Source organism: Mustela erminea, chromosome 6 (assembly GCF_009829155.1).
Source record: "Mustela erminea isolate mMusErm1 chromosome 6, mMusErm1.Pri, whole genome shotgun sequence".
In the NCBI taxonomy this organism is placed as follows: domain Eukaryota; kingdom Metazoa; phylum Chordata; class Mammalia; order Carnivora; family Mustelidae; genus Mustela; species Mustela erminea.
Window position 1 is genome coordinate 63,717,724 of NC_045619.1, and position 26,079 is coordinate 63,743,802.

The 26,079-nt window shown below is 37.4% G+C and overlaps 1 protein-coding gene across 5 annotated transcripts in view; it reads left to right on the forward strand.

Annotated features, from left to right (window-relative positions):
- Positions 1 to 26,079, forward strand: part of DENND5B (DENN domain containing 5B) — a 197,682-nt gene that overhangs the window by 80,741 nt on the left and 90,862 nt on the right. For 4 of the 5 annotated variants that reach the window (XR_004286873.1, XM_032347512.1, XM_032347515.1 and 1 more), the window contains exons 2-4: positions 1,013 to 1,078; positions 4,172 to 4,281; positions 14,992 to 15,658. Coding sequence is in view for 4 of the 5 variants with exons in the window: in XM_032347512.1 (XP_032203403.1) it covers positions 1,013 to 1,078; positions 4,172 to 4,281; positions 14,992 to 15,658 (843 nt within the window). In the remaining variant the exon portion in view is untranslated. The remainder of the gene's footprint in view (positions 1 to 1,012; positions 1,079 to 4,171; positions 4,282 to 14,991; positions 15,659 to 26,079) is intronic. The other variant, XM_032347514.1, reaches the window with a different exon arrangement.

The window sequence follows — 26,079 nt, forward strand, 5'->3', positions numbered from 1 at the left end:
TGCTTTTTAAAACAGAATTGACTTTTAGAGGAGTTTCAGGTTTTAGAAAAATTGAGAAGATAATGGTGTTCCCGTATACCTCATACCCTCCCCATCCACACAAACACAGTTTTTCCTGTCATTAACATCTTACCATAGTATATTTGTTAGAGTTAACAAATCAGTTGATACATAATTGTTAACTAAAGTCTATATATATCCTATTCAGATTTCCTAAGTGTTTACTTGAAGTCCTTTTTTCTGTTGGTGGCTCTCGTCCAGTATACCACATTATATTCCGGTATCATATCTCTTTAGGCCCCTCTTGGCTGTGACTGCTTCTCAGACTTCCCTTCTTTTTGAGGTCCGTGATAGTTTGGCAAGTATTCACCAGGTATATTGTAGGTTGCTTCTCTTGGGATTTGTCTGATGTTTTCCCCCAGATTAAAGTAGAGCTATGGGATCCTGTGGTAAGACTGTGCTTAGCTTTATAAGAAACTGCCACGCTGTCTTTCAAAGTGGCTGTACCAATTTGGATTCCTTGTGTTGAATGAATGAATGAGAGTTACTGTCACTTCATGTACTTGTCAGCATTTGGTGTAGTCCATTTTTTTGGACTAAAGCCATTCTGATAGGTATGTAGAAGTTGGGATGTAATTTTTAAAATTGGTCATTTTGTCTTACTATCTTATTTGACTATGGAAACATTAGCTTTCTCCTGATACTTCTCTTCAAATCATCATTGAGAAGAGTATATGTGCTTTTTTCCCATATGAATAACTGGTACAGATGTTTAAGTAGTATTTCACTTCTTACATTAAAATACAATTACCCATTCTCTATGCCTTCTTATTACTAATAGCTTATAAGCTGCATACTGTTGGTGTTAAGCTACATTCCATTGATGTTAATGCCTCATGTTTTTTGCTTTTGTTTAATTTGTTATTCTCATTTTCCATTTTTCAAAGTCATTTTGCTTTTGTGTTTGTGTTTCATTGTTTATAAAGTTTTTTGTTTCTGTTACATTATGTAGTTTTGTACCAATGGCTAGAAGCAGATCGTCATGGCAAGAGCCAAGATGCTGCAAATACGACTTCAGGTAAAAATAAAAATAAAATTAAAAATGAGGTTTAGAAATCACTATTTTAAATCATCCCAAGCCCATCATAATTGGTTTTTTCCCCCAGTTTTGTTTGGGCAAAAATAGGTATTATTTTATATTTCTTTTCTCTCATCTGCATCTTAATTTTTTTTAAGACCTTATTTGCTTCAAGCCTTGAAAAAATTATTCACTAGTCTTAAGCTCTCTTGGCAGATATATCCTATTTTCTTCAAAGGAAAGGCTGAATTGCAGCTTAAATTTAGTAGCAGATTACTTGGCAGTATTACCTGGAATTAAGTTTATATATATTTGTAATGAGGGATATTAATATTTTCCCAAGTTTATAATCTTTGTTCATTTCAGGATAGTGTTTAAGAGGTGGATTTTAAGTTGAGTAAAAAATGCTTATGTATCATATCAGTTTCCTGGGAACCCAAATTCTTAGACTGATTTCATTTCTCCTGCTACATCCTAGAGTAAATTCTAAATTAGAAGTCATTTATAATATGGGTTTAAAAAGGAGAAGACTAGGTTTTTCCCCTCACCTCTCATCTCCAAAAGGCATCATCAGGATTCTCTTCTTTGGTAATAGTAGTGATAACTATATCCACTCATGTCTAAATCCTTAACAGTGTTATCAGAATTTCTACATAATTGGTTCTTCCATGAATTTACGTCAAAACAGTATTTGCCAAGACAGCTATATATACAGCAATGACCTTTCCTCTTGCCCCCCTTTCATGGCAGTCTAGTAGGTGGTGTGTTGGCAGCAGTGGTGGTGGTTCTGTTTTTCTTAGATTCGTGTTTCTGTTTCATGAGTCTTTCCATTTTCTTGTTTTTATAAAAAAAATTTTTGTCTTTGAAAAGGGTGGTTTTCCTTCTCTATCTTCTGGGTGATTCCATTGTGCTTCAGGAGGGTGTGATGTTCTTTAGTTAACAGAATGTTATATTGAAAATGGTACTGTCATGGCTTTTCTGATTTATCCTCTGTCCCGTAAATAACTTGATATATGAATGAAGATAATGTTACTATTTTAACCAGACTTAGGCAGGACGTCATTAAAAAAAGGTAAGTGTTGGAAGGAGTTATATCTTGCATTATGTGCTGTTTCTTCTGCTATGATAGTATTTCACATTTTATTTATACTTAGATAAAAATAAACATTTCTGGTATATGTTGGTGGGTGGAGAGGCATTATTGTTTGCTGTATATTGTCTGAGGATGTCCTGTTCCTGTGTCAGTAGCAGCGTCAGCAGTATAGACCTTTAGAACCAAGTTTTGTGTTTTCTGTGACTTAAAGTGAAGTGAAAAGTGGTCTTTTTTTTTTTTTTAAAGATTTTATTTATCCATTTGAGAGAGTGTGAGAGCAGGAGAGATCACTGAGGGAGAAGAAGAGGGAGTAGCAAACTCACTGCTGAGCAGGGAGCCCGACATAGGTAGGGCTCGATCCCAGGACCCTGAGATCATGACCTAAGCTGAAGGCAGACGCTTAACCAGCTGAGCCACCCAGGTGCCCCTGGTCTTTTTCTTTTCTTTTCTTTCCTTTTCTTTTCTCTTAATGAAGAAATGAATAACCTAAAAATTCTTAGTGTTTCCCTGAGAATCTAGTGTCAGCTTAAAGAATGTAATTTGCCCTTCCTGAAGTCAGGTATTCTGAACGCTGACTCTTTCTTGAGGCACACTGACTCATGGACAGGTCCACATTTTTCCATTGACTTTGTAAGCTTACTCAAGAGGCATATTGCCAAAACTCATAAACTATCCTCAGGGATACTTTTGACAGTTTTTCTTCTAGAAGTGAAAGCTTTCTATCTATCTCTTAGAAGATAGAAATATGGAGTAGAAAGATACAGATGAAACATTTGCCTGGGTAAGTAAGAAATATCCAAAGGAAAATGGTCATTAGCCAGGGCTTAAATTAGAAACAGTACATTAGTTGCTGCAGCAAATCTATTTAAACTATGTGCCTTTATTCAGAAAAGCTTCTGTGTATTTTATATTGCAGTTTCCAACAAGATTTTAGAGTGTAACTTTTCCCTCCTTTTGTGGTCTGTTAAGTTTCGCACTAAAAGGTGTTTTATATCCATCTTTTCATATCTTTACCAAAAATGGAAACTGAGTCTGACTAGATGCCCAATTGTGATTTATAAATTTCTTGGTATTTTTACTTCTACAAATAGTGGTAAGTAGCGTTTATCTCTTGATATTAATAGTTTGTGTTTTACACTTAATTAGAACTTAAATAGAAAAAAAACACGAGGCAGAATGATATTCCAACATCTTCTAATTCTTCATTCTCAACTTTTTGGCATTGAGAATTTAAGAGCCATTAATTTTAACATATTTTATGGAACTAAGGCATTTGGGGAAAACAGGTTTCATGGGAATTAATTTGGTCAAGGAGATAAAGAACTGAGCTGACAGCTATAATTGAGGTTTTTTATATGTAATAATCAAATATAGCCTGCCTTTGTCTTTCCCAAATTTTGACAGGTGAGGAATTTGGCTTAGAATAGCTTGTTTCTTTTCATAGGTTTGGTGTTGTCTACTAAACTAGACAACTCAGTATGATGTTTCTGATTCTGTTAATTCTGTTACTTGTAAAAGCCTGGATATAATTACATTTGTTAGATTTCTATGGGAGCTCAAGCAGAATTGCCTTATGTGAACACAGCAGCATTGTGTCTGTCCAGGTACAGAATCTCAGGATCAGAAGTATGATTCAGGATGCTCAATTCAGGATGTTCTGTTAAAAAATTAGATGTTTCCAAGTAAGTTTTTTTTATCACCACCTACTGAAATGAGGACAGTAATTAGGTTACAACAAAGATTATTTGAATAGATCTTTATTTTTAGTACAGTTGTCTGGCCAAGATGTTGAAATTCAGATTCTGAAGTTTTAAATGCAGATCTTTTATTAACAGTTCCTTTTCAGTTGTCCACTGAGAATTTTTACAACTCAGACTGTTAGAGGTAGAAATTGAATCCAATTTCAGCATTATCAGTCAGTATATCTACAAAATAAAGATAAAACTACTACATGCTTTTGAAAAAATTCTAGGTATCAACTAATTAATTATTTGTTTTAGGTGAAAATTTTGACCAGAGTCCTTTGAGAAGAACATTCAAATCCAAAGTGCTGGCCCACTATCCTGAGAATATAGAATGGAACCCTTTTGATCAAGATGCAGTGAACATGGTATGTATTTTTTTTTTTTTAATCTTTAACCTTCTTTTTATTTTGTTAAGAATGACAGTGTTGGGCGCCTGGGTGGCTCAGTGGGTTAAGCCTCTGCCTTTGGCTCAGGTCATGATCTCAGGGTCCTGGGATCAAGACCCACATCAGGCTCTCTGCTCGGCAGAGAGCCTGCTTCCTCCCCCTCTCTCTGCCTGTCTCTCTGCCTACTTGTGATTGCTCTCTGTCAAATAAATAAATAAAATCTTTAAAAAAAAAAAAAAGAATGACAGTGTTTACTTTATTTCATTTAATGTTTTAAATAAACAATTCTTTAAGATCAGTAATATTTTTTTTAAGATTTTATTTATTTGACACAGAGAGAGATCACAAATAGGCAGAGAGGCAGGCAGAGAGAGGAGGAAGCAGGCTCCCCACCAAGCAGGGAGCCCAATGTGGGACTCGATCCCAGGACCCTGAGATCATGACCTGAGCCGAAGGCAGAGGCTTTAACCCACTGAGCCACCCAGGCGCCCTAAGATCAGTAATATTGTCCTTGTTTTATAGATGTGGAAAATGAAGCTCATAGAACTTAAGTTACTTTTCCCACAGTCCCCAGGGCAGATAAGTGTGTATAACGGAATCTCAAAGCCCATTTTCTTTTTTTAAAGTTTTTATTTAAATTCCAGTTAGTTAACATATAGTGTAATATTGGTTTCAAGTGTACAATATAGTGATTCAGTACTTAAATACATCACCCAGTGCTCATGACAAGTGCATTGCACTCCTTAATCCCCCTCACCTGTTTCACCCACCTCCCCTCTGGTAACCATCAGTTGGCTCTCTATAGTTAAGAGTCTGTTTCTTGGTTTATCTCTTTTTTTCCCCCTAGGCATGTTTATTTTGTTTCTTAATTCCACAGATGGGTAAAATTATATGGTTTTTGTCTTTCTGTGACTGACTTATTTCACTTAGCATAATGCTCTCTAGCTCCATCCATGTTGTTGCAAATGGCAAGATCTGTATATATATATATATATATATGTAGATCTGTGTGTATATATAAAACTTCCTTATCCATTCGTCAGTTGATGAACACATGGGCTGTTTCCATCATCTGGCTTTTGTAGATAGTGCTGCTATGAACATCTGGGTGCATGAATTCCTCAAAGCCCATTTTCTTTTCCTACTGTTAAGCTGTGTTTGTGTCCGTATTAATTCATACATAGATCATTTGATGAATGGTAATATTTGTTTGCCTGGAGAGTTGCCAGATAGAAGGAATACAGTTACAGTTTTCTTACTTCAAGGAATGTTGTATGATGGGCCTTTAATGTGTCATATTCACAAAGTAAGGAGGAAAAGGAACCTGAATTCATCATTTAGACATTCGTAGGAATTTTTTAGACATTAGTAGGGATTTATTTATAAGGAATTTGAATTAATGCAGTGAGTTACCATTGGTGGTTATAAGTCCCTTTAGAGAGTCTTAGAAATAATCATAGTTTTCAGATTATTTAAGAAGGGTCCCGCTAGATGCCTGGGTAATATTTTGGGATTCCATGAATGGAATTCTGTAATTATAAAAATCAGGGTGCTCCAAAGTGAGCAAATCAGAGATCAGGCATACTAGGCACAGAAATAATTAAAAGTGGACTGAGACACTGGTAAGTATAGTTCTTTTTTAATATTTTAAAGGTAGAGCTAAAAGATGCCATTATGATATGATACTGTAAGGGAAGGAAATTAATAGATAGTAGATACCTGCTAGGTATCTCATGTACGTTACTTCACATACATGCTGACATGCCCCCTGTAAGAGTTTTTTCTCATATTTTACAGAGATTACTAACCCAGAATTATACAGGGAGTTTCAGGTTAAATCCAGATAATTTTTACTCTGTAGCTCACTTTTCCCCATCTACATGCTGCGTCCCTCAAAGAAAAATGATGTAACTTAGTTTTGACCTATACCAAAATGATGTGGGTCACATTGGACCTTTTGTAGTATTTCTGTATCACAGTAAATTCATTCCAGTCTGAGTTTGACAAAGAGGGAGTAGCGTGGTACTTTTTCTAATAAGTACAAATGCACTCTGACTTTGATTCTTCACAGAACATAGTGTAGTTATTTCTTTAATCAGAGATGCCATTTTGCTGGAAGTTAATACTGTGGGGCCTAGCCTCATCTTTGGTGAAGACCGTACCATAAATATTAAGTGGAACACAACTGTTTGTCATATTTATGACACTTGGAGGAGCACAGGGAAGCTTCTGACTAAAATAGTCAACAAACAGCAGTGATGAAAAATAATTTATTAGCTGCTACGCCAGCAGATTAATAGAAAAATATTTTTAAAAAGAGTGAATGAAGCAAAGGAAACCTAGATAAGAATGTAAATAGATTACAACACTTGACTTCTTAAATTTGAAGATATTCAAAATACAAATTCATCTGTGACAAATTAGAATGGTTTTTACTACAGTACAAATCCATAGTCGTTTGGAACAAAATGCCACACTTAGGGTGTTTCCTTTCTGTTAATTATTTGAATGCATTAGTAGTGAGACATCCATGATAGTTTTAGCCTTGGTCTGTAAAGCATTCATCTTTAAAGCAGTTACCAGCTTCCTTAATCTGTTTTTGTTATTTTCTTTCTTCTTGCCTCTGGGATTATTTTATGTAGGCAGCCAGAGTCTCCTATGAAGAATAAACACATAGGCTTGTGTTTTGACAGTTAAGCATCACATAGCATTTTGGTTATTGCTGCAGATTTAAAAGGATTTGCTGACATTCCATGAAAATCTCTGAAAAACATCCCATTAAACTAGTCTGCATTTGGGTCATAGATTTACTGCCCTTACTTTCCTCTGATTTTTTAGCAAATACGCTTGTATGAAGCTATAATTTATTCCCATCTAAAGGTGTAAAGCTTTCTTCTTGCCTTTAGCAAAATCCTACTCCATCAAGTCACCACCTTCTATAATATCAGTCATTTCTTTTCTTTTCTTTTCTTTAATTTATTTAACAGACAGAGATCACAAGTAGGCAGAAAGGCAGGCAGAGAGAGGGAAGAGAAGCAGGCTTCCCACTGAGCAGAGAGCCTGATGTGGGGCTCAATCCCAGGACCCTGGGATCATGTCCTGAGCCGAAGGCAGAGGCTTTAACCCACTGAGCCACCCAGGCGCCCCTCAGTCATTTCTTTAACAAGCAACAGTGGTACTTTGAAAAAGGGTCATTAATTTCATACAGAAATTAAATCCTCCAAAGCAGTGAACTTTGTTAAATTAAAAAAAAAAAAGAAAGAAAGAAAGAAATTCCATGAGTGCCGTGCAAATATAATAGAAAATAAATGTAAATGACGGGTGAAATTGTTTTGAATTAATTGTTTCTTTATATCTCTTTTGATTACTAATTGAGAGATTTTCATGAAAAAAAAAAAAGGGAAGGGGGAAGTATCATAAAGCAAAACAGTACAACAATCCTATACCTAGAACTAACACATTTCAACATTAACAGATTTGCTTCAGATCAGTTCTTTTTCTCTGAAGCAGAGAATTGCAAGTGGAACTGAAGTTCCCCTGCCTCCCCCTACCCCATTTCAGATCTCTTTGAGATAATCTGCATATTGGCATTCATGACTATTTAATGTTCTGGTCAGTAGATTTTATCCTTAAGAATGTAGTAAACCTAGGGATTGTTAGAAAGAAAATATGATCAATACCTTTTTAAGCAACCTATATGAAATATAAAGGTTCTGTTTCATTAGTCAATTCTAAATTAAACATCTGATATATGACATTTTAAGTAACTAAAAGACTCGTAACTGTTAAAAGCTTTAAGTTTATAATTTACTGTTTACTTTGATCACAAGGGTAGGGTGGAGTATCGAGTAAAGGGTAAAGGGTTGACCGAAAAAAAGCCATTCAGATGCCCATCTTGTAAGATTCAAAGGAAAAAGAGCTATATATACTTTTTTTTTTTTGAAGATTTTATTTATTTGAAAGAGTGAGAAAGAAGGGCATGAGCAGGGTGGAGGGGCAGGGGAAGAGGGAGAAGCTGGTTCTTCATTGAGCAGGAACAGACTCAGCAAGGACTTGAATTTTAGATGGATAACCCTTAATTAGATTAATAGTTTTGACATTAGAATGAAATAAGACCTCATTTTCATCCAAGTTTAATTTCTTGTCCCACAATGAAACCATAGGAATGAGGCTTTAATCCAGCCATTACCAGGGGAGCCCAGTTTTCTTATCTTTGCAGCTAGAATAGTCACAGACATCTCAAACTTAGCATGTCCAAAATTGAACTCACAGTCTTCCCACCAGCCTTGGTCAGTGAATGGTACAGCCACCTACCTAGTTGCCTAAGCTGAAAATCTGGCATTATCGTTGAAAGTTCTCATTTTCTTAACTTCTCCTTTGTGCAATCAGTTATCTATCTACTTCTCTCTGTTTTTATACACCCACCTTAGTCCAAACCCTCGAAGTCTCTTACTGGACTTCTGCTCCTATCCTTTCCATTCTTCACACTAACGCTGCTTCTTCTGTGGACACTTCTCTTGGGAAGCCTCTTCTACTTCTCTTTCCCCTGCTGAATTCTTACTGACCCTTCAGGTTTTTTAAACACTATTTTTTCAGAGAGGCATCCCTGACCACCTTTCTACCATTGTCAGTTCCCTTCAGGTTCTCTTAGGACCTGTTAGCTCCTTGTACCTTTTTGTACCTCCTTGTACCTTGCAACCTATCATGGTTGCAAGTAAGTAATTGATTATGTAGGTAGTTATCAGCTCTGTGTCTCCTGCTGTAATGTAAGCATGGTGAAGACAGGCACACTCTCTCTTATTTGTTGCTGTATCCCTACTTTCAGACATGGTAGAGGCTGAAGTCACTAAATAAATGAAAGAATGTTTGCTTACTTACAATACTTCCCCTTCCTGTCTTCCTGTCTTTTCAGGTGTTACTTCCTCTGCAAAACCATCTTAAGCAGGAGTAGTTAGGTGCTCTCTCTTCTCAATTTCTATAATGTCTTGAACATATCCTGTAGCAGCATTGATCACGTTATTTTATAACATTATTTTATAATTTATAATATAAATATTTTATAATATTTTATAATGTATATTTTATTTTTAGAATTTATCTTTATTTAGCATTTTACTGTCTCAAGTGGCTTCACAGCTATTACAACTATGAAACAGAGTAAGAAGTTGTCACTTTTCTAGATTAAAACTAGATGTTATATGTTGGAGCTGGAGTTATTCTTCAAGGTGTAGAACTCTGTAACTTTTACTTAAAAATCTTGTCAGTCCTTATGCCTATCAATATTTTGGAACTGAGGTTTTTTTTCTCTACCACCATATGTTTGATTTTTCAAAGCAAGAGATTGTGATTTTGGCCTCATCACAGTCTTCACACATAGAATATGTTGTTGGGAGTTTTTTAGTCACTAGAGTCTTCCCTGTTTTAAATTCAGCACCATTTTATATTATATATCACATTATTTTATTGGTTTGTGTGTTTGTCTTTTTTACCAGACTGTGAACTTTTTTTTTTTTTAAAGATTTTATTTATTCATTTGACACAGAGAGATCACAAGTAGGCAGAGAGGCAGGCAGAGAGAGAGAGAGGAGGAAGCAGGCTCCCCGCGGAGCAGAGAACCTGATGCGGGACTCGATCCCAGGACCCTGAGATCATGACCTGAGCCGAAGGCAGCGGCTTAACCCACTGAGCCACCCAGGCGCCCCAGACTGTGAACTTTTTGAAGAGATTATTTCCATATTTGTCTTTTGAATTACCAAGATCTAATGTAATATATGACATAAATATTTATTAAAGGAAAAAGGAGGGAGAGAGGGAATGAAGGGAGGAGTAAGGAGGAGCAAACAGACCTATAATTTATCTTTCATTTGTATAATAAGAGAAGGCATAGAAGTCATAACACTATAGGAGATGGAAAAAGGAATTGTAAAAATTCTAGCCAAACCACCTGAAATAGTCCAGAGAGATAATAAGGACATGTAGTCACTCAAGGATGGGGAAACACAGCACTGTGAGCTTAATCAGATTACAAGTGGCAGTCAGGTAAACAATGACAACCCTAAATGTTCAGTTGTTTTATTGTAGGAGAGCAGGTTGGAGAGGGGAGTAAAAGTAAAAGACAGTATTAGGGATAAAAAGAGATTGTTGAATACCCTAGTGAATGAATCTTGATTTATGTCTCAGGTTTTCTGAAAAATAAACCTGACAATTCATACAAGAATTCCTACTTTTAAAAATGAAAAGGCAGTAGCATTTTCCAAGTCATGGTTCCCAGATTAGAAATTTAATTCTTTCTTTTTTGGATTTGTAGGAAGAGAATTTAAGAATTCTTACATCTGTTATCTGTAGCATAGAAAGTCATTCTTTACTTTGAGCACAACTTTTGGCAAGCTTTTCCTGTAAATGTTTGAATGCATGCTCAAGAAAGCTACAAAACCTTAAGGGAATATTTGGCAGCTGTGCAAAAGCAGTTGAAGCTGTAATTTTGTGGTTTATGATGTCAGGAAAGCCTATCAATTAAATCAAATCTTTATTTTTACTTTGGAGGTCACCACATTTCTGTATTGCCTACTACGTGTAAGAAGAAAACTATAGGCTTAACCAAGAGAGGAGCTAAATCTGATCCTACCTACCCCTAGCTGTTGTTTTTGTTTGTTTTCTTGTTCATTTGTTTATTTATTCATTCAACAAATATATATATGGCATGCACTATCCCAAATAAATATTTGAGCATAGCCTGGAGCAAGAGGGATTCAGAGCTTCTTCCTATAATCTTTATTGGCTATAGTAGATGTGTCAGATGAGGTTTTAGTCCTAAATCACCAGAGGATCTCCTCCTGTTATAATGAAAGCAGTTTTAATGTGAAGATATGACTATGAAAAGGTCCTGCCATGGCCTTTCCTTACACAGCTATTCCCAAGATTAGGAAAAACAATTTTCCTCTAACAAATTCAAGTATTTGTGTGTTTTACCTAACTGTGTGTCTTATTCTATCCAGATATACATAGTAGTTTAATTCTTTTCAGCATATATAAAAATAATTATGTAAAGCTACCTTAGTTATTTCTATGTCTCATATTTAGTGATATGAAATACAAAGACATTTTCTCTAACCTAATAATAGTAACCTTCATGGTTTTTGCTTTTTATATCTATTATCAGTCACCATTTATGGCCCCAAATAGTGTATTGTTCTGTGTTTGGTACTCTTATATGTTTACAGTCATAGCACTATAGCACTAGTCCTTGAGTCATTTACAATCTAGAGATCCAAACTAAATAGAGGAACTAGTAATGTGTACCATTTTATAATGTAGCATCTGTATATAGCAGTCCAAGACTTTCATTTCTTGCCCCTTCACTAAAGACTTTCTAGAGGAAAAGTGACATTTTAATGGCATTTATAGGATGAAAACATTATTTTTTATGGAATGATAAAGGAAGGTTCTTTAAGATAGTATTTATGTGCAAACTTAAAGTAAGGGAGTGTCTCCATTACCTATTGCTATATAACAGACCACCCTAGTATGTACTATTTAAGAGGCTTAAAACATGGGCTGTGGGTTAGCAATTTTTTTTTTTTTTTTTTAAATAAAAGGCCAGGTAATAAGGTGCCTGGGTGGCTCAGTGGGGTAAGCCTATGCCTTCGGCTCAGGTTATGGAATGGAGCCCTGCATTGGGCTCTCTGCTCACAGGGAGTCTGCTTCTCTCCCCCCAACCTCGCTCCCCCCACCCCGCCTGCCTCTCTGCCTACTTGTGATCTCTCTGTCAAATAAATAAAAATAAAATCTTAAAAAAAAAAAGGCCAGGTAATAAATAGTTGAGGCATTTTTTAGGCCGTACCATTTCTGTCAGTTACTCATTCATCTCTGCGGCTGTAGTGCAAAAATAGACACGGACAGTCCTTAAATGGATGAGCACTGTTGTGTTCCAATAAAATTTTATTTACAAAAACAGATGGCAGGTTGGATTTGACCTAAGCCCTAAAGTTTTTTGACTCTTTCTTTTTTTAAAAAAATATTTTATTTATTTATTTGAGAGAGAGAGAGACTGCACAGGCAGGTAGAGGGAGAACCAAGCTCCCTGCTGAGCAAGGAGCCGGATCTGAGGACTTGATCCCAGCGTCCTGGGACCTTGATCAAGGACCTTGATCCCAGGACGCTGGGGTCATGACCTGAGCCGAAGGCAGCCACTTAACTAACTGAGTCACCCAGGTGTTCCAAGTTTGTTGACTCTTGATTTAAAACAACAAAACTATTAACTTAGCTTACAAATCTGCAATTTGGGTAGGGTTTAGCAACGTAACCCCTCTGCTCTACTGAGTATCAGTTAAGAGTGGCTCAAAGGGTAAAGACTGGAGTCATCTGAAGGTTCACTCACTCATAATATATCTCCAGGGCTGGGAACATCATTAGGGAATCCTGTCTCTGTGTGATCTAGAGACCATGTAGTCTCTAGCTTGGTAGCTTCAGGTTAGTTACATTTCTTACATGTTGGCTCAGAGCTCCTAGTGTCTGTGACCAGAGAGAGAGAGAGATGGAAGTTGTATTGCCTTTATAGCCTGAAAAGTCACTCATTTGTTACTTGTTACCTTCATTACATTTTACTTGACTAAACTAGGAGTGGGCAAACTAGCCCTTAGGCCAAATCCAACTGGCTACCTATTTATAAATAAAGTTTTGTTGGAACAAAGTCATGCCCATTCTTTTATGTATTGTCAGTGGCTGCTTTTACACTACAGTGGTAGTGCTGTGTAGCTGTGACTAACATTTTAAGGCCTGCAGAGACTAAAATATTTATTAGCTGGCTTTTTACAAAACAAGCTTTCCAGTCCTGGGTGTAGGCACTTTCAGTGAGCCATCCATGGTCTTTAAACATTGGGGTGCGTGTGCCCCTTTGGATCACTACGTTTGTATCTTTGGCATAAATTCCCAGTAGTGCAATTGCTGGGTCATAGGGTAGCTCTATTTTCAACTTTCTGAAGAACGTCCGTCCGTACTGTTTTCCAGAGTGGCTGCACCAGCTTGCATCCCTAACAACAGTGTAGGATAACCTCCCCTCATCTTGCATTCTGTTCCCACCCTCAGAAAACATGTGTCACTTCCTTAGACCTTCATGTTCTGTCTTGTGGGCTTCTGCACATGTGTCAGACTCTCTGCCTTCTCTTCATCTCACTAACACCTATACTCATCTTCAGGTTTCCACTTAGACTTTTATTTTTTTCTGGTAGCTCCTTCTTTTTTAAGTGATGTCATCCTGTGATGTTTTTCCCATGGCATTCTGCATTTACGCTATCATAGCACTTCCCATCCTTTATTTACAGTTCATTATTTTTTTAGTCATCTGCTGTCCTTACTGGACTGGAAGCTCCATAGGAGCAGGAACATGTATGTCTGTCTTTCTAACCTGTACCACCATCATAAGGTCTGGCTCATAAAGACACTTAATAAGTGTTTGTTGACAGTTTGAATGATGGACATGTGACTTTAAGATGAATTTCATTTTCTTAGTAACATGGGGAGAACAACTAAATTTCACATCAGATTCATTGTTAAGTCTGAACAAGAAAAATGTAATAACTGTGGTAAAATTATTTCTATGCAGAAAGCATATTACAGTACAAAAATATAGAAAATATAAAAATTAATAATGATCATTATGTTAGTATAGTTAAATTACAAGTTTTTTTCCTTTAGGATATTTCAGATTTTCTATAATTTTTAAAATTTCTTTTATTTAAAATGTTTTAAAAAATGAATTCAAATTGCATCTTAAGAATCTTAAAGACGGCATCTTCAGCTCCTCAGGTTTTTGTTCCCAAGTTTGACTGAATCCTAGGTCGTTACCAAGACCTAAAGCATAATACCTACTGGAACCAACCTAAAATGTCTTTCTTTATACTCTTCTTCTTCAGTAAATCCAAAAATCATTCCATTTTTAAGGTTTCTCTTTCTAAGATCAAGTTTCATATTGTTCAAAATAGTGAAAATGAGGGGCACTTGGGTGGCTCAGTTGTTAAGCATCTGCCTTCAGCTCCGTCCTGGGATCAAGCCCTGCATCAGGCTCCCTGCTTGGTGGGAAGCCTATTTCTTCCTCTTCCCACTCCCCCCGCTTGTGTTTCTCTCTCGCTTTCTCTCCCTCTCCGACAAATAAATAAAATCTTCAAAAAAAAAAAAAGTGAAAATGATACTCTTGTTTTTATTCGTCTTTTTTTCAATTTATCAAATGAGCCTTCGTGTACTTCCACATTTCTCTGAAATATTAACATCGTTGCTCAAAAAATGGTACTTATATTTAAGTATTTGTAAAGTGTCTTGGAATATTTTGCCTTCAAGTCATTGATAAAGTCAGGCTCAGGGAAGTCACATGCGGTGCTGAAGGTCAGAGGCTTGAGTAAGAGGTTTACTGGGAACAAGTTAAAGATCTTTCCATTCTTAGTCAGACCTCCTGAATGTAATACACAGTAAAGATGGTTCTCCTTGTATATATTTCTTTTAAAAAATAGTTTTATCAGTGTGTCAGTGAGGAACTTAAATTGTATTTCTAACTTAAGGCTGCTGCTAATAATATTAAATATGGATAAAACCTCTGTGTCATTTGGAGACCTGTTGTGTTAAAAACAACAAACATTTTTTCTAGTTTGAAGTTACTTGTGTACTGCATTCTGATCCTTTTCCCCCTTTCCTCCACAGTTGTGCATGCCTAAAGGGCTATCTTTCAGAACTCAGACTGACAATAAAGACCCTCAGTTCCACTCATTTATAATTACCCGGGAAGATGGCTCTCGTACCTATGGTTTTGTTCTGACTTTTTACGAAGAAGTTACCAGTAAGCAGATCTGCACAGCCATGCAGACGCTCTACCAGATGCACAATGCCGAGCATTACAGCAGTGTGTACGCTTCGTCCTCCTGCAGCATGGATTCGCTGGCCAGCAGTATTGATGAGGGAGACACCACTTCCCTTTTGAAACTCCAGCGGTACAACTCCTATGACATCAGCAGAGACACGCTGTATGTTTCAAAAAGTATATGCTTGATCACACCACTGCCTTTCATGCAGGCCTGCAAGAAGTTCCTCATCCAGCTTTATAAAGCAGTAACCTCCCAGCAGCCGCCACCCTTGCCACTTGAGAGCTACATCCATAACATTCTCTACGAGGTACCCCTTCCACCTCCAGGGAGATCACTGAAATTTTATGGTGTTTATGAACCCGTCATCTGCCAGAGACCTGGGCCCAGTGAACTCCCCCTTTCTGATTACCCTCTTCGAGAGGCCTTCGAGCTTCTGGGATTGGAGAACCTGGTGCAGGTGTTTACCTGTGTTCTTTTAGAGATGCAGATCCTTCTCTACTCACAAGGTAGGTCCTTCCTGGATTTTAAGTCTCCCCCAGAAAAGTGCACATGAATCCCAACTATTGCATTTCCATGGGGTATATTACTAGAACCAAATAATTAATGGTCAGAGGTCTTCTGTTTTGTGTAAAAGGAACACCTGTTTTAGGTGGGACCAGGGGCTAAGATATTACTTCTCTTTGAGGTGTCCGTGGCTGTGAAGAAAAACAGGAAAAGTATACAAAAGCCTGAATCTGGCTGACTTGAGTGTATTTATTTTTTAATGAAAATAGGCCCTTTTTTCCAGGTAGTACATAATCATAATAAAAGAAACATACTTGTTTTCATAATGGAAGTGAGAGAATGATGTTAGTACCAAGAACATGTAGCTGTCTTATTTTTTGCAGATGAGTAAAGGTTCCCATCAAAACTCAGTTGACATTGGAAAGGCATAAATGAAATTGTTGACTCTGAAGCTTCCTAAGGCAATCAATTTTGGACCTTTGCCTGTGGGAGATATCACTAGTTGTGGCTCTCTTGAGTCTAACAGTTCTAGTAGAGTTATGTGGGGTGTTTTTGTTTTATTTTGCTTTTATTGCCAAAAGGAAGTTATCTTTGTTTCTCATTCAACGTTCTCCCAGCACATACTTAAGAAACTTAACAGAATTTGGGTTTTATTTGATGAAAGCATTTATGATGGCTAATGTTGAGCTTAAACTTAGAGCACTGGCTCCAACCTGAACATGATTTTGCAGAGAAAATAGAGATGCTCTGTCTTAACGGATAGCGAGTTGAAGGAAAATATAAAATGGTTGCTGCACATCGATAGGTTCTTTGAAAAATGTGGCACAAATATTTGGGTTAGCTTTTTGCTAACTTGTATTTAGGCTAGCAGAATTGTAGTGCAGTCTCCTGATGGCTGCCATCAAGCTTATTTTACCACTTCCCTTTTTTTCTTTTCTGTTTTAAATTAGAAGTGAGGCTGAGCCAAGTAGGCTATATTTGTACTTCCCCATCTTGTGTGTATGTTGACACTATTTGTGTGTTGACAGCCCTTCACGAGGTTGTATTTTCTTCAGTTTATCCTATGAAATGTTCTTTGATAATGTGTTGTGATGTCTCTATTTTTGTTGTCAGGAAGTTCTCTAATGACCAGTCGAAATTCTCTTTTCCTCTTGCTCTTACTCTCTTAGGGTTTATCATTACCTGCAGGTCACTCGTTTGTATCTAAAACGTGTGACTTAGTAATTCTCTCTTCCTGTTTCTTTCTTTCTTGCTTTTTTCCCTGGAAACAGCGTATGGGGTAGGGGGTTAGAGAGTTGCTGGAAGGGGACAGGGTGTGGAACTAGATACCCTCAGGTGTATCTGTGAGAAAAAATAATTTCAGTCCTAGATTAACAAAGGATCTTCAAGGTCATTTGGTTCAGTTTTAGCTCTGCCTAGAGAAACAGTTTGGACCAGAAGGAATATCGGTTTTTAAGTCATAACAATCCTAGATTCAGATCTCTGTCGCATTACTCACTGTAACCATAGCCAAGTTATATAATCTTCCTGAGTGTCAGTTAATTCATCTTTATGGGGATAACAGGATTTTTTCCTTCTCTCTCACTGATTTATTGTGAAGGTTAACTAAGAAAACTACAGCCTACTTTGGGTATAATTGGCACTAAATGATAGCTGATTTATTGTAAGTATTATTCATTTTATTAGTCCTACACAATCCTCTATAAATTATGTATATTTTAGGGGGCGCCTGGGTGGCTCACTTGGTTGAGCAGCTGCCTTTGGCTCAGGTCATGATCCCAGGGTCCTGGGATCGAGTCCCACATCGGGCTTCCTGCTCAGTGGACAGCCTGCTTCTCCCTCTACCTCTGCCTGCTGCTCTGCCTACTTGTGCTCTCTATCTCTCTGTCAAATAAATAAATAAAATATTATGTATATTTTAAGTTGCATGGGTCCACCATATTACTGCATTTAAAGTATAGCTTTGTTAGATTAAATAAGGCATCTGTTACAGGGTTGAGAGCCTAATAAATGTTCTTTTATATTCATGTTAGGGCTTTTTTTTTCTTAGCAAAAAACCCTTTCATTGTCACACTTTCTCTTTTGAAAAGCACTATATGTCTCACTGCATATGGTCTGTCCTGAGCTCTCATCTTTCTGCTTTTGATTAGCTTATCCCAGGCAGTTCATGGAAGCTGTTGAAAAGTTATAGTTGATTAATATCTGCCAGTTTAATTCACTTTCAGATGAAGAAGCATGAACATGTTTTTGTACTAAATAAGGTGGTTTTTGTGTTTTTTTGTGGGATTTTTTGGTAATTTGGTTTTATCCCGAGAACAATGGTGAATCCTGAAGTTATAGGACTCTCTCTCTCTTTCTGTGCGCGCGCGCGCGCGCGCGCGCGCACACACACACACACACACACACACACACATTTTAAGTGTCCTACAAAAGAAAGCTTCATATGGTAATTTTATAACCATTCACTGAAATCACTGTTACAAATTGGCTATGCTTCTCTCTTCAACAATGAGTTATTGCTCTTATCTGTATTTTATTTAAGGGAAGTTGAGGCTCAGGGAAGCCAAATAACCTTCCTGAGATCACATTAGGTAGTGTTGTAGAGTTAAGAATGGGGCTTGGATCTGTCTTTCTCCAGAGCATTTAATAGCCATGTTAACTGTATTGGGCTCTGCACTTCACCTTTCCTTATCTGTCTCAATATTTCTTTTTAAATTATTAACTCACTCTACCAATCTGTTACAAAGGGATCATGTTAAATAACTATAGAGTATAAAATGAAAGCTCTGTATAAATGCAGATTTTAATACTGGCAATGTCTTTCCCATTAGAGAAAAAAGTTTCATTTAAATGAATAAAATAAGAGTCATTATGTTGATTTGTATCTGGTGCCCTCCTTCATTCTTACCGTGTTAAGGGGGTTTTAATAACACCCAATACTCCTGTTCTTATTCACTAATACAGCTATGCCATAAAATTTAAAAACATTGTAAGTGCTAAACAATTACCGTGAAAACCCAAAGTGAATCAGAATAGAAGGGTTTTAGTGATGAAAACTGTCCTTCTAGACTGATTTGAAATTCTGGTCCATAGCCCATTTAAACAGATTCAATCTGCTATTTAGAGAGTGTGTATATCACACTCACTTTGTGGTGGTAACTAGCTAGAAATTTTAAGTAGAGAATGCACCCAGGAGGTAGAGGCTCTTTTCCAGGACCCCAAATCAGAAAAGATCACTTTCATGAATTTGAATTTATTGGTCTTTTAACTTACAACTTAACTTTCTGTTTCAGAAATTCTCTATTCAGAGATCATAAAAATAGACATTTTTTTCTTAATGTTTTAAAGTTATATTTAGCATTTATGGCCTTAGTCATAAGAAATTGATTTTTTTAATCGATTTTTCCTTGTTGTAGGGAAGAGATCAAATTTAATATTTTAGAAATATCTCCAACTAGTTATCCTAGTCATTGGATAGACCTCTTTTTTCTTCTTCTGAGCAGGAATACCATTAATGTCATGTAGAAGTTCCTGTATGTGAGGGTATATTTCTGGTGTACTTCAGTTTATTCTGCCAGTCTTTTTGTCCCTCTACTAAATTACTGTAGCTTTAAAAGTACGTCTTGGCATCTGGTAGGATGGTTCCCTCATTACCTTATTTTTTTACCCAAGAAGTAGACTATTTGATTAAATATACATTTTTCACGTGTCTGTATGTATATTACAATACAAAATAATGACATCATTTTAGCACTTAGCTGAAAGAGAGCCTTCAGAATCATTAATCCTTCAAAGCCATACCATCATTAGAACTTTATAACCTAGATAATGCTGTGCTACAGATAATAACCACTACCTTCTTTTTATTAGAGTTGAGTCAAATCTAATATGAGGACAATGACATATTTAAAATATTGACTTTTCCCTTCCATGAAAATGCTGTATCTCTCTGTTCTAAGGGTCTTGTTTAATGTCTCTCAGTAAAGTTTTACAGTAGTAATTACAAATAATGACAGTTTTGTTTCTTCTATTCCAATATTTCTCACCTTTTATTTCTTTTTCTTGCCTTACTATACTAGGCTCTCCAGTACAATATAGAATAGAATTTATAGTAGCAGGCATCCTTGTCTTTTTCCTGATTTTAAAAAGAACACATTTTTTTTGTTTGTTTGTTTATATCTTGTTTATTGAGAGAGAGTGCATGGCGGGAGGGGCAGAGGAAGAGGGGAAGAAGAACCTCAAGCAGGCTCCACATCCAGCACAAGCACGAGGTGAGGGGTTGGCCTCAGTCTCACAACCCAGAGACTATGACCTGAGCAGAAACCAAGAGGTGGATGTGTAACCAACCTAGGTGCCACTGAAGAGAACACTTAATGTTTTACTGTTATATAACATTTTCTGTAGTGTTTTTGGTAAGTACCTTATACTAGGTTTAAGAAGTTCCTTTTTTTGTTTTAAAAGACTTTTTTTTAGGGTGCCTGGGTGGCTCATTGCTTTCGGCTCAGGTCATGATCTCAGGGTCCTGGGATCAAGTCCCACATCAGGCTCTCTGCTCAGTGGGGAGCCTGCTTCCCCCTCTCTCTCTGTCTGCCTCTCTGCCTACTTGTGGTCTCCATCTGTCAAATAAATAAATAAAATCTAAAAAAAAAAAAAAAAAAGATTTTTTAAAAAAATTTATTTATTTGACAGAGAGAGATCACAAGTAGGCAGTGTAGGGCTCAATCCCAGGACCCTGAGATCATGACCTGAGCCGAAGGCAGAGGCTTATCCCACTGCACCACCACCCAGGTGGCCCAAAGAAGTAACTTTTATTCCTAGTTTGTTCAAGTTTTTAAAAATCATGAATTCCTATTGTATTTTATTGGATGCTCTTTCTACATCAAATAAGATGATCGTGTTTTTCTTCTTTTGATCACCTAAGGTGAAAATCCATCCCTGTATTCCTGAGATAAACCTTACTTGGTTATGATGCATTATTATTTTTTAATTATGACTTGATTTGGTTGGCTAGTACTTCTATTAGAATTTTTTTTCATCTATGTGTGTGTGGTTTTTAAAAAGATTTTATTTATTTATTTGACAGACAGAGATCACAAGTAGGCAGAGAGGCAGGCAGAGGAGGGGGGAAGCAGGCTCCCCACTGAGCAGAGAGCCCAATGTGGGGCTCGGTCCCAGGGCCCTGGGATTATGACCTGAGCCGAAGGCAGAGGCTTAACCCACTGAGCCACCCAGGTGCCCCTGCATCTATGTGTTTTATTGATTAGCTTATAATGTTCATTTCTTGTACTATCTTTTCTGGTTTTAGTATTAAGGCTATTCTAGCTTTATACATTGAGTTGGAAAATGTTCTGTTTTTTTTCTGGGAGATAGAGATAACTTCATTTAAGGTTGTAAATATATGTTCCATGACTGTTTAAGAGAACTTGTCTGTAAACTGTTAGGTCTTGTTGGGAAGATGTAAGGTACCAGATCAGTCTCTTTAATAGTTTATGTAGGTTTTTTATCTCTCCCTCCGTTCCTGCCCCCCACCTTCTACCTTTTCTCCTCTTCCTCCTCCTCCTCCTCCTTCATCATCACCATCATCATTGTTGTCACCTATGGTGTTTTACTATACCACAGGCTACCCCCTGGTATTTGACCGTGGATCCCATATAGCAAAAGAACCCTGGTAGTTAAAAGATGCTGTTACATTACTAGTCCCATTCAGTCATTAACAGTTCAGTCCATCATTCTTATTGAATGAAAATGTTTCCTAGGCTAAGGTCACTCAGGTTTGCAGACTTCCATTTGGTCTTGTCAGGTTCCAAAAGCAGTAGTGGTCTAAGCAATACATGGTTTCACCTTTGAAGGCATCTGGTATAATTGAGGTAAGAGACAATATTATCTCTTACCTTAAGCCTCTTTTGAGGTGTCAATGTATATTGTATTTCCCTTACTGCATAACTCATTTATTCTTTCCTTTATCCTCAGCTACTAGTCCTCCTTTTTATTTCAACTCAGATGCTTCTACCTTTGGAAGGACACACCTTAGGTTCCTGCTTAGATTCAGCTACAGTACAGGTAGATTTCAGGATTCTACAAGTGACAATAGAATCTAGCAGCCTCTTATACATTTCAGAGTCAGTCCTGTGGGAAAAGAGGCAACAGTCTCCATTTGATTTTGGAATTCATCTAAACAGTTCCTTCTCCGTTAGAGTGTTTCTCCAACATTACCTAGGACATCATGAGTATTTCAAGTTTATTTCATGTCTTTCATTAATAAGAACAGTTTAATGTCCAGTAAGCAAGCTAGTAATTGCCTCTAGAAGTTCTCTACTCCAGCATCCTAATACTCGTCACTGGGAGGTGCTCACAATTTTTGCCATAGCCTCAGTCTGCACTGTGCATATAGGGCTATGGTGCGGAATTTGTCCATATCAGGACTCCTGCTACTTTTGTACACTGTGTAGGCTCAGGCAGTCTTATTCCCATGTGGCATGTCCAGTTAATATTGTTTGAAGGGCAATTTATGTGCTTTCTGTTTTACTTCTAGGGGAAGTGTTATACAGTCATACAAAATATCCATTGCCATAAAACATTCAGGTAAAGCCTATTTATTTACTTATTTTTTATTTATAGTTTAGGTAATTTACATATTCTAGAGTAGACTTCAGTGATTCATCACTTATGTACAACACTCAGTGCTCACACAAGTGCCCTCTTTAATACCCGTGACCCATCTAGCCCATGGCCCACCTGCCTCCCTTTATCAACCCTCAGTATGTTCTGTATTGTTAAGAGTCTCTTATGTTTTGTTTCCTTCTCCACTTCTGGTAAACTCACCTGTTTTCTTTATTAAATTCCACATATGAGTGAAATCATATGGTATTTGTCTGTTCTGACTGACTTATTTCACTTTAGCATAATACACTTTAGCTCCATCCACATTGTTGCAAATGGCAAATTTCACTTTCTTGATGGCTGAGTAATACTCCGTGGTGGGTGTGTGTGTGTGTGTGTGTGTGTGTACACACCACATCCTCTTTGTCCATTTGTTAGTCTATGGACATTAGAGCACTCCATAGTTTGGCTGTTGTTGATAACGCTTCTGTAAACATCATGGTATATGTATTCATTCAGATTTGTATTTTTTTATCCTTTGGGTAAATACCTAGTAGAGCAATTGCTGGGTTGTAGGATAGTTTTATTTTTAACTTTTTTTGAGGAACCTCCATACTGTTTTCCACAGTTGTTGCATCAGTTTGCATTCCCACCAACAGTGCAAGAGGGTTCCCCCTACTCTGCATCTTCGCCAACCCCTATTGTGTCTTGTGTTGTTAATTTTAGCCATTCTGACTGGTGTGAGGTGACATGGTGGTTTCAATTTGTATTTCTCTGAAGATGAGTGATGTTGAGCATCTTGTCATGTGTCTGTTAGCCATCTGGATGTCTCCTTTGGAAGGGTGTCTAGTTGTGTCTTCTGCCCATTTTTAAACTGATTGTTTTTTGGTTGTTGAGTTTGATAAGTTCTTTATAGATTTTGGATACTAACCCTTTATCAGGTATGTCATTAGCAAAATATCTTCTCCCATTCCATAGGCATCCTTTGCTCTGCAGAAGCTATTTATCTTGAGGAAGTCCCAATAGTTCATCTTTGCTTATTTCCCTTGCCTCCAGTAAAAAGTTGATGTGGCCAGGGTCACAGAGGTTGCTGCCTGTGTTCTCCTCTAGAATTTTGATGATTTCCTATCTCACATTTAGGTCTTTAATCCATTTTGAAATTATTTTTGTGTGTGGTATAAGAAAGTGGTTAGTTTCATTCTTCTGCATGTTACTAAAATGTTACTAATTGTGCATTCTTCTGCATGTTACTTCTGCGTGTTACTGCATGTTACTATAAGAAAGTATCTAGTGGAAAAAAGACAGTCTCTCCAACAAATGGTGTTGGGAAAACTAGACTGCTGTCTAGTTTTCTTGCTTTATCGAAGATTAGTGCTTGGTTTTCTATTCTGTTCCATTGATCTGTTTGTCTTTTTTTTCTGCCAGCACCACGCTGTCTTGATGACTATAGCTTGGTAATACAGCTTAAAATCTGGAATCATGATGCCTCCAGTTTTGTTTTTCTGAACTGCTTTGGCTATTTGTAGTCTTTTGTGGCTCCATAAAAGTTGTAGGATTGTTCATTCTATCTCTCTGAAAAAATGCTAGTGGTGTTTTGATAGGGATTGCATTAAATATGTAGTTTGAGGTAAAGCCTATTTAAACATTGTAATTTTTACCTTAAACTTTAATGCTTTCAACCTTTAAACTCTTATGTTCTTTCAATCTAATTGTAGCCCACATTATGACTTCACTAAAGGGTCTTGGTACCACAGTACATGAGGCTCCTATATAAAGGATTTCAGAAACTTCTCTTTTCTCACTGACCATTTTCTCCACTCTTGTGCGTTAGGTTTTGGGTTTCCACAAGGGGGTGAGCCAAGAGAACTTGGCCCTTTTGTCAATCTTTAGATTTTTTTTTAAAGATCTGTTTATTTATTTTAGTGATAGTGAGCACTTGTGTGCAAGTGGGGGAGGGGCAGAGGAAGAGAGAGAGAACAGCTACAAGCAGACTCCCTGGCTGAGCACGGAGCCCCACAGGCCTTAATCCCAGGACGCCTGAGATCATGACCCTAGCCACAGCCAAGAGTCGGACTCTGAACTGACTGAGCCACCCAGGTGCCCCTGTCGATCTTTGTCTTGATTACTCTGCCTGACTGTTGCCCTAGATGATTGCAGGTCTGGTTTCTCATTATAATCTTTGCCTTTCCCACATTTGAAATTTCTCCAAACAGGAGTAAATAGACCCAACTTGTTTGGCATCTTTTAATGTAAGGGTACCAACAAGGGGTTCCTTTGGTCTATCTAGCCTTAGAGAGTGTTATTATTACAACTCTGTTTCAGCCCCATCAATGTTTGTATTACTAATCCCATTTTTCAATAACCATCTAAAGATTTACACCCTGCTAGAATGAGTCACTTGACACTCATTTTCCTTTTCCTCTTTGTTTCACTCCTATCAATATTTGCTTTATTCACCCTATTTCTTAATAACTTACAAGATTTCCACCCTGCTGGGAAAAGTCCCTTGACTCCCCCCTGCCACTCCATGTATTCTTGTTAATTTAATACTTTTATTAGCACCTTTAAGATTCATGAGGAGCAAATTCATTCAGGATTGCAAATTTGAGAAGGCTTCTCTGACTGATTTTGTGGCAGTAAGGTTACATGAGGTATTTATGCAGAAGGGGCCCCTAGAATTTACCATGACCTGGGTAATGGGCATATTCAGTGGGTGAGTATCCCAGTTACTGTAAAGCCAATCCTACAGAGCTTGCATATGAAGCCTATTAACTGCTTTATCTAGGATGTTCCACTTGGTATTTAAGAGGGAGTCAGGCAGTCCCCTTTCCTCAGGATGAACAGACTTTACAGAAACTTTTATCTAGTCCACCAGACTATCTGTTCCTTCAGGAGTAACCTGCTATGTGTGTGGATCATGGATAGCTACCTGTGATCCTCTCATAGTTAGCTGTGGGTCTTAAATCAACCCAAACATGCTCTTCCACCCTGCAGCGTTTCAAAACAAAGATACCATTCCTGAATTACTCTCTCAATCCATTTTAAAAAGGGTTCTTTAAGAAGTTGATACTGAGGGCGCCTGGGTGGCTCAGTGGGTTAAGCCGCTGCCTTCGGCTCAGGTCATGATCTCAGAGTCCTGGGATCGAGTCCCGCATCGGGCTCTCTGCTCAGCGGAGAGCCTGCTTCCCTCTCTCTCTCTCTCTGCCTGCCTCTCCATCTACTTGTGATTTCTCTCTGTCAAATAAATAAAACCTTTAAAAAAAAAAAAAAAAAAAAAGAAGTTGATACTGATCTATAAAATGAGATAGCACCTTCACATTATACCCCCTGGTTTCAGTAGCTTCTTGGTTTTGCCCCACTCTGCAGTATAAACTTGAGTGACCAAAAGTCTCTTAGAAATGCTATTTGTTGGCCTCACATAATTTTTCCCTTTTGGGACAGCCTTAAGGATACTTAGCTGAAGTTCAGCTTGGTATAATGTCAAGTGTGACCCAGCACTCTCTTAATTTTATTTTTGTTATAGATAACAGTAGTGAAGGGATTGTATATTGCATTTTTTTTCTTACTGGTTTGCATTTCCTCAGGCATCTCATGAACCAGTTTCCCAGGAGTTGGATTCATCTATAAATTCCATTGGTAACTCTTGACTTCCATAACTTACCTCTCAGCTGCTGTTCCATAACTTTGGTGACCATCAGGCCACCTAGGAATCAAAGTTTTCTAATCCCCCACACTTCCCTCATTTCTCTTCCCAAATCACATATTTCTGTGAATCTGGGCCTTTCTAGTGAATCCTACATTTTCTGAAACCGAATGATAGTGT